Source organism: Micropterus salmoides, unplaced genomic scaffold (genome assembly GCF_014851395.1).
Source record: "Micropterus salmoides isolate LMB-PRFRI ecotype aquatic unplaced genomic scaffold, ASM1485139v1 Ms_hic_scaffold_14, whole genome shotgun sequence".
In the NCBI taxonomy this organism is placed as follows: domain Eukaryota; kingdom Metazoa; phylum Chordata; class Actinopteri; order Centrarchiformes; family Centrarchidae; genus Micropterus; species Micropterus salmoides.
Window position 1 is genome coordinate 24,259,810 of NW_024040485.1, and position 8,403 is coordinate 24,268,212.

At 43.2% G+C, this 8,403-nt stretch overlaps 1 protein-coding gene across 1 annotated transcript; it reads right to left on the minus strand.

The window, feature by feature from the left end:
• Positions 1 to 82: 82 nt before the first annotated feature.
• gorasp2 (golgi reassembly stacking protein 2) lies at positions 83 to 7,281 on the minus strand. The gene is made up of 10 exons (XM_038718610.1): positions 7,115 to 7,281; positions 6,104 to 6,184; positions 5,810 to 6,013; positions 5,640 to 5,726; positions 5,389 to 5,519; positions 4,366 to 4,498; positions 3,900 to 4,023; positions 2,680 to 2,787; positions 2,243 to 2,371; positions 83 to 1,564 (listed from the first exon to the last, which is right to left on the minus strand). Exons 1-10 carry the CDS (start codon positions 7,175 to 7,177, stop codon positions 1,281 to 1,283), a joined length of 1,344 nt encoding a protein of 447 aa, XP_038574538.1. The 5' UTR covers positions 7,178 to 7,281; the 3' UTR covers positions 83 to 1,280.
• Positions 7,282 to 8,403: the final 1,122 nt, after the last annotated feature.

Consider the following 8,403-nt stretch of genomic DNA (forward strand, 5'->3'; position numbering starts at 1 on the left):
CCCAGCTTTATGTTCTTGTGTAAGAGACTGTAAAAGAGTAGCAACGACACTGCAGACCATAGAAAGACACACAGGCATCATGTAAAATTCATTTGGCTTTATTGCTCGCTCTGTGCACAGTGTGGATGTTTTCAGAAAGTGACAGTGACACCGTGTGGCTGTACTGCATCACTGCCTATCAATTTGCTTCAGCCCTGCCAGGGGGAGACCTATATATTTAATAACCCCGCACTCATGTTGTACTCCTGCCAACTGATCCCCCAGCAGCAAGCATATACACTCCATTCAGTAGCTCATAACTGTCAAACCTCTGTCCCCCCTGGCAAGACCTTCCGGCTGTTAATCTCTGTGTGGTAGAGACAGGTACTGTAGTTATGGATATACATGGAGACATACAGGGACAGAATAATAATTTCAAAACACAAAGGTGGTGCAAAATAATGCATATTCATTCATTGGGTGAACATACTCATACAGGAATTTCAACAAAAATTAATACATGTCGATCAAATGAATCTATTTGTCAGGGGGTCTATTAACTAATAAAAAGTTTACACATGCTGGGCTGGATGATAAGACCAAAAAAACTATGATGACTTCATATTTACCTTTATTTATGGTTTAATACAGCAGCGTGTAATATTTCTTCCCTCTTGTAGGCCCAATCTGCTATCTTTGTCCCAACCCCTGGGCTGGACTGTGAGCTGACTGGTTGTCTGAAATTCTACTTAGATGTCATTAGTTGTAACTATTGCAGTTTATATATAAAGGAGAATTGTGATGTAGGTAGTAATCAAGTAATTTCAATTTATCATCCAGCCCTATTAACATACACTGTTTAGATATATAAAAAAAAAAACAAAAAAACACAAACACTATGTGAAAGAGAGGATTGCCAGATCAGAAAGGGGGGGTGGTCCTAAGATAGTACTTTGCCTTGTAACTGCAGAAGTGCGAAGACAAACTACAAAGCGAAGAGTAGACCTCGCCCTCCACATACAGCAGCTTAGGCAAGCTCCATGACAATCAGGTAATAAAGACATGTTGGTAAAGTCAGTCTACATCCGTCCTCCATTCTTCATATCCATTCATCCTTCATCGCTCCACACAAGCTTCTTTACCAATAAACGGAGCATGCACACCTGTGTCTGAACTAATGCAGCTGTCTGCCTGTCCCTCTTGGCCAAATAAATAGAAAAACACAGAGAAAGACAGACGGGGTAAGAGAGAAACCAGGTGTGTGTTTTGGTTTGATGGCAAGCGGGATCTTTCTTCCCAGGTTAAGACAACGTTAGTGTCGTTTCCGTGGGTTGCGGCGATTCCGTAGCGTTCGTAGAGGCGGCTTCCGTGTGGGCTGTGAGATCGACTGCGGCCTCTGTCGCTGGTGCTGCTGCCGTGACTGTGACTGAGGCTGCAGGAGTGGTGGTGGTGGAAATGGGCAGGACGGGGGCCACTGCCTGAGGGAGGAGAGGAGGCAGCTGGGAGGGCAGCATGGTCGGTAGAGGGGGTAAGGGGGCCAGACCTGGGAGGTTGAGGGGCGGGAAAGAGGACAGCGGTGGGCATGCTGGAGAGAGGAGGAAAAAGAATGAACAACAAGAGATGTGTTGATGCTATTTTTAGGATTTATATTTAAAATGAACCTCACAACCACATCTCAAACTGAAAGCAATAGTATGACATCTTGGGGAATACGCTTTCTTGCTGAGAAAAAGATGGATGGATACCTCTCTCATATCTCTCCGGTGAAAACACGGCTACAGCCAGCAGCCGCTTAGCATAGCATAAAGTCTGGAAACAGTCTGACTATTTTTTAGCTAGGAGTGGTAACTTCAAATACTTCAGGAAGTCACTGCTCTTGGATATAACCACTCAATCTCTATAAACACATATCAGCATATGAATGCAGAATCTGTAGGCAAGGGACAGGATTTTGATATCGATATTAGCAGTCTCCATCACAATCACACTCATTAGCAACAGTGTACATTTACACATAGTCAAACAATGTCTACTTGTTTCACTGGTTGCATGTGTTTACCACTGTGACCAGTTCAACCAAAGACTGACTTTTCCCCTTGTTTTAGTGTTCTGTTTTTTACTTACTTTCTGATCCTGTTAATAATCTCTAGATCTAATTTGTGACCCCTTGTGGGGTCCTGACCAGCACCTTTGGGAGCCAGTTGTATAGAGTATGAATATTTAGAGTGTGAAACTGGTACATAAAGTAAGATTGTTTATTTACCTGAGGTTCCTAATGGCGGTGGTAAGGTTCTGGTGCCTGCTAGTGACATGGCACTGAGGTCTGGAAGCGGCAGGTTGAGGTTGGGCAAGTTAGGGAGTGGAGGTAAGCCACCTGGGAGTGGCATCAGACCTACAACCACATACATACACAATGTCATTTGAGGGTGTGCTATCATTAATTTTTTTCCCCTAACGATCAGTGCCTTAATTACAATAAACTCATGCTACTTTACAGCAGTGAAGTGTGTGTACTGTGTGAACAAACTAAGACTGGATATTGGTTGATGCAGACCTCTCTTCTTTCCTAACCACCCATTTAAATCTGTCGAGAAGGAGCTGCCATGAATGGGCTTTTCCCAGTGCTTGGTGTTGAAAGCTCACTGACTCAGCAGATCGAGGGTGTGTGTTTTGAATGTGAATGTTTGAGAAATCACCCACCTGGTAGCGTGGTGGCGGGGTTGAAGCTAGTTGAGGCAGGATTCAGTGGAGTGAGGGGGCTGAGGGTGGGGCTGGTGGAGGAGGGGAGCAGAGGCACTGTGGGCAAACCTGAAGGGAAGGGTGACACAAGCACACCAGATAAAAACATATGGAGCAAATACACAATGTTTGAGAGAGCATGACACCGTTTTTCCAAATCACAAATATCACATATGAGCTTAAAGTGGTCATTTTATGCTTTATAGTGTTAAATATCTTTTTTGTGCATGTAATAGGTTTGCAAATTCCACACCAGAGGGATTACCATCTCCCACTCCTGAACTGCTTGAAAACAACCCGAATGTAGCACACGCAGTGACAAGATGTCTGCCCGCTGCCTCCCCTTCTGAAGCAGCTTAGTTTTGGATCACATTAACTTGCTTGTCAGGACCCGTCCTGCTCTGCTTCTGATTGGCTACTAGTCCTTACCTAGGTAATGCACATGGGCAACTCCCAAAAAAGATCAAATAGAAGTGAGATGCTTCCTTCGACACACAGGGGGAAAAGAGGTGCAGCAGCATTGTTTGACAAAAATATGGTATTTTTGGAAAATTAAACCATGTAAACCTATTCTGGTCCAACCTCTAAATAAAATTAGGAACCTGAAAATGAGCATAATGTAACCATTTCAATGTGCTGGACTAAAGGCCAATTTATACATCAGCATCAAATCTACGCCATAGGTACACCGCACCCTCACCAAAAATGTAACTACAGGTTGCGGCAACACAGAACGCAAGAACTGTGATTGATCGGCTTGGTATCATTGCATTTCCTCCAAGCCCCAAGAAAATGCTTTCAAGTCAATTCTACCAGTGGCCAAACCAGACACTTTCCATACATTGTGAGAAAAGTTGCTGAAAAAGGTTAAATACACAACCCCTGCAAAATGACATGTTCCACTATCAGAATTTGATCCATTTGTTACGATAACATCTGGAAGGTCTAGAAGAGCTGCATGATCATCATTTCACCCCCATTCACGTTAGCCAAGGACTAAAAAGGAAGTCCAGACAATCAAACATAGAAACTCCACCGCCAACTAGTGTTTTGGGAGTGTAATTGCAGAGCAACACAGACACTAACGCACAAGTATAAATGGCGTGGCTACGTGTGTAGTGTATGGCGAAAACTTGACGCATAACTAAACTCGTCTCAGGTGGATGTGTGTGAAAGAATACCTGTCTGCAGCTCGCTGGGCATGGTGGGCGGGGCTGTGCTGATTGACAGGCCTGACAGTGAATCTTCAAGGCCAGAGGAGACAACAGGTGCAGTAGGAGTAGGGGTCACTGCTGAAAGCTGAACCTGAAGGTGTTGAGAGAGAACATGAAGGAGTTAGAGAAAAAGATGCTGCTGTCCAACACATATGTTCACATTCAATTGCAATTAACTGTAAAACCTTGTTCTCTGTCCCTCTGCCTGCTTGGTTGCATTCATAATGAAACACTTTGCACCGATAGCTTTCAAGGATACACAGTGAACACTGAGTGTAACAGTAGGTAAAATTTTAGGGCAATACACAATGTTATTACATAAGGACTGATTCCAGTTGTGATTTCTTAGTAATCACATTCAAATTCAAGAGTTCATTTCATACATCTCCAATCTGAACTGGAGTAAATGGTATGATCAAATGTGTGTCCTGACCTCCGTGAAGCCATCCTTCAGCGGACTGACGGGCTCACTGGGAGAGTTCCCAGGGAAGCTGATCTTCTTCCCTTCCTCAAAAGGCTTGGTGGGAATCCTGTGGAGGTATCCATAGCCAATCCCACATCCAAGGCTGGAAAAGGGAGGGGAAAAAAAGTAAGGAATCCAACTAACAAACCTGATGATTTTCATTAAAACACATCTGAGATTAGCCTGTTTTTCAGTTATTCACATAGGCCTGGTGGTGTACATTGTTGTACATACTGATTTCTCCCAACCGAGTTAGCAAATCAGAGCTTTGTGGGCACGATTAAAAATGGGGATGTCAACCTCCATCCTGTGCCGGATGCAGAAAAATAGCAATGAAGAAAAGCGACAGAAACAAGGCCACATAAATGGCAAAAAGCTTATTAAAGATCCAGCAGTTACAGAGCAACATAATCATTCACTCAGACTTATGTTTGTATCCACTTGCAAATCAAAGTCCAATATTCACACTTTGTTAGCTCGGTTTTTGGTCTCTACCAACTTCTGAGGGAAATATCTGTCTCTTTAGCAGCTAAATACTCCACTATTTTCACCAGCTAACTGTGTTGGTGCAGAGCAGATAATGCACAGTGGTTTTTCAGAGTTTATAGCAGAAGACGACACTATAAGAACGCTGAGAGTGAACCAAAACAGCACAGTTGTGGGCCGTATAGCTAAACAATGAGCTGAAACTCATTATAAAGCTCTGTAATGCCGCAGCTACAGATAAATCTTTTATGGTTCATCACTATGAGCGACCCCCTTTCACATTGTACAATGTTTTTACATTGAAATTTTATTTTATTATTATAAATATAATCATAGGCTTTCAAATCAGCATATTTAGTCAATCGTCATGAAAAAAGGTAACCTCCTCGTCCAAAAACAGAAAATGGCAATTCTGTCTGATTATCTGGCCAACTTGAGACGTAATAAAGTGAAAACCATTCTGTGTATTTATTTTGAAAGTAAAGTGTGTTAAATAAAGTCTGTTACCTGCCCTCTCCTCCCCAGGCACTGTTAGGTGTGATGATCACCTCTCTGCAGTTATCGGTGTCTGTGTTGTACACGTAGAGCTTCAGGCCTTTCCCCTCATGGCTCTCTATCAGAGAGAAAAGGTCCTCTGACTGCAGAGAGAAAGTCACAGAGAGGCAGACAGAAACCAGGAGACACACAATCATTATCATTATCAGGTGGAGAATGTGCAGGAGTGACAGTTTCAAGGACCTGAAGCGCTGATAAACTACCTCATTCATAACAGTATCAGCTCCAATGATGTAGTCAGTGTGCGGCCGCAAACCTGCGAGGGCTGCTGGGGAATTAGGCTCCACTTCCTGTTAAAGAGAATTAATGAGAATAATAACCAAACAAAGTACAGCTGGACTACATAAAAACACAAAACGCAGGCTTTACTTACCAGCACATGCCAGACATTCTCATTGGCTCCCTCAAAGCTGCAGAAACGGATTGAGACACCAAGCAAGCCCTGCCCCCCCCACACGTTGCTGGGGGTGACTGTCGACTCCCGCAACTCCAGGGTCTTTGAGGAGTAAACCAGCATCTTAACTGGTTTCTCCACGCTGGCTTTCAGCAAGTCTTTCAAGGTGTCGTTGTCCTTGTTCTGCAGAGAAGGGGAGGGGCAGCCATTAAACATGCAGCCCCAGCTCACTTGCATTAGGCCCGGCTAGATACATTTGCTGACTTTTCTTACCAGTCTAGTGTTGTTGATGGAGACGATAAAGTCAAAGAAAGGCTCCAGTCCTGCACGGTGTCCAGGGGAGTTCTCCTGGACCTGGGTACAAATTGAGAGACAACTTGATTTCATTGAATGGCTTGTAAATAAAGAGCATCAGAGATGATCTGTATGTACAGCATGAACATGATAGACCTGAGCTGACCAACACACAAGAGAGCAGGGCCTGCTGTGGTTTTAGAATGAGAAAGTTTTGGGAAACAAACGTGTCAGAATGCGATTTGGTTACGATTCATACCAAGTATCACTGTAGTAACTTCAACACCGTGCATGCACCCAAAGCGAAGTTGATTCCCCCCCCCCCCGGCTGGTTCAGGATGGACCCCCCTATGGTCTACAACTGTACTGTTGACAACTGCTCAGCTTGTTACTAGAGCTGCCTTAGTCAAATGTTTGCAAAACAAGGGGTAAGGTATATTGTGTCACATACATGCAGTGGGCAGCCACTGTGTCACTGAGAGAACCCTAACATGTTTTTTGATTGTGGGGGAAAGTCACGCAGACTACACAGAGATTACATGCGTACTCTACACAGAAAGGCCGGGACGAGCGGGGTTCGAACACAGGACCTTCTTGCTGTGATGCCATAGAGGCCACTGGGCCACCATGCCGCCAAGAAGCACTGTTCACAGGGACGTGTCCGATAATGGATACAAACCCAGCCTGGCAGCTGTCATTCAGCGCTGCTACGTAGGTCTAGCTAGCTAGTGTTTAGCTTCTATGTGGGATATTTAACCAGTTAACATGCAGGTATAAATAAATAAAAACATAACGTATAAGCTGTATGTGGCTGTAATACAACTCGAAAGCACATAACACTTTTCTGGCACGGTTACTGTTAGTGTTTTCTAGACGGAGGCCCCAGCAGTCTCCCCGGCCTCTCGTCAACACACAGAGCAGAAGATCCTCCGCCGAGGACCAGATGCTAAGCTAACAGCTAACAGCAGCCTACAGAGGCGTAAAACTCACTCGGAGGACGTGGTAGCCCTCGGAGCCTCCTCCCGGTATCTCCACACTCTGCGATCCTCCCATGGTTTCACTCCTTTAAGGTTTTGGGGTTTAATGGCAGCTTGTTATCCAGCAGAGGGGAGACACCTGAACACTTTCCACACACCGGGTACACGTAGCCAAATGATTAGCTGAGTGATGCGCATGCGCCGTTACGTGGCAGGAAATGACGCCTTCTCAAAATTTGCAATTCAATTTTTAAATTCATATTGTGTTTGTTGTTGCACACATCAATAATGCGATAACGCTGCAAAGCACTCCCAATATTCATCTGTTTTGTATTAAATTTCAATATCTCTCCGACTCTGTCTCTAAATAATTGTCAAACAAAACACCTCTCTAATAATTGGCAAATTACACAGTAAAAGACCATTAAATTGTAGGATACATATTAATTTATATCTCCCTCATACAATGTGTTTTCTGCTCCTTTTGTTTTGTTGTTTTGTATTTTCATATTATTTGTTCTGTATTGTTCTCTGTGGGCCCTGTTCATCTGAATGTGTTCCATTAAAAGGCATAAAAAAGTCATTACACAAAACGCTAAAACCAACACCTCTCAAAATACAAGGATTGTATTTACTATTCATTTCAGACAAGTTGTCAATACTTTTATAATGTAACAATCTTCACTGAATTATTATGGACACTGCAGTTCTCCTATCAACCTTCACCCCATTTAATCTATCATGAACCACTTCAATTTTTAAATTTATATCACCAATGAAAGTTTAAACTAATCTTCTGCCACATTACAGGAACAGACAAACCTGCAAACTGTCAGTCACTTGTACTTTATTTAATTAAGCCGCTTTCATTAGTCCATGCAATTGTGTGCCAGAGCTATGTTGAAGTTTGCCTTTATTCTTAGAAGAAATCTGTCCTCGTTTAACACAGACTGCTCTAATTTAGCTCTCTTAAAAACTTCATTGTAGCAATTGCCATGCTCTGTTGGTTCAGTAGCATTAACACTGCCTCAGAAAAACCTACAATTTAAAACTCACTTTCCTTTCTTTTACCCTAATCCTCATTCACCTTTATGTAAACTCTGTTCCAATTGTTGTTGGAACTATCGCACTATATCTCTCCATGTAGTTCACTGTATAGTGTGATATTGTGTAAATTACTGTTGCACGGTATTGTTGAAGAAAATCTAGTCCCATGCATAGGTGTCATTTACACTGGGGTCACTGGGGACCTGTCCCAATCACTTTTTGAAATGGTGGATTTTGTCCCCATCATGTTGTTTG

Excerpts from the sequence above, each read along its gene's own strand:
- gorasp2 (XM_038718610.1), bottom strand. The coding sequence starts at position 7,177 with ATGGGAGGATCGCAGAGTGTGGAGATACCGGGAGGAGGCTCCGAGGGC. Across the intron at positions 6,185-7,114 it reads AGGGCTACCACGTCCTCCGA|GTCCAGGAGAACTCCCCTGG; the intron begins GTGAGTTTTACG and ends ATTTGTACCCAG. Across the intron at positions 4,024-4,365 it reads TGAAGGATGGCTTCACGGAG|GTTCAGCTTTCAGCAGTGAC; the intron begins GTCAGGACACAC and ends CAACACCTTCAG.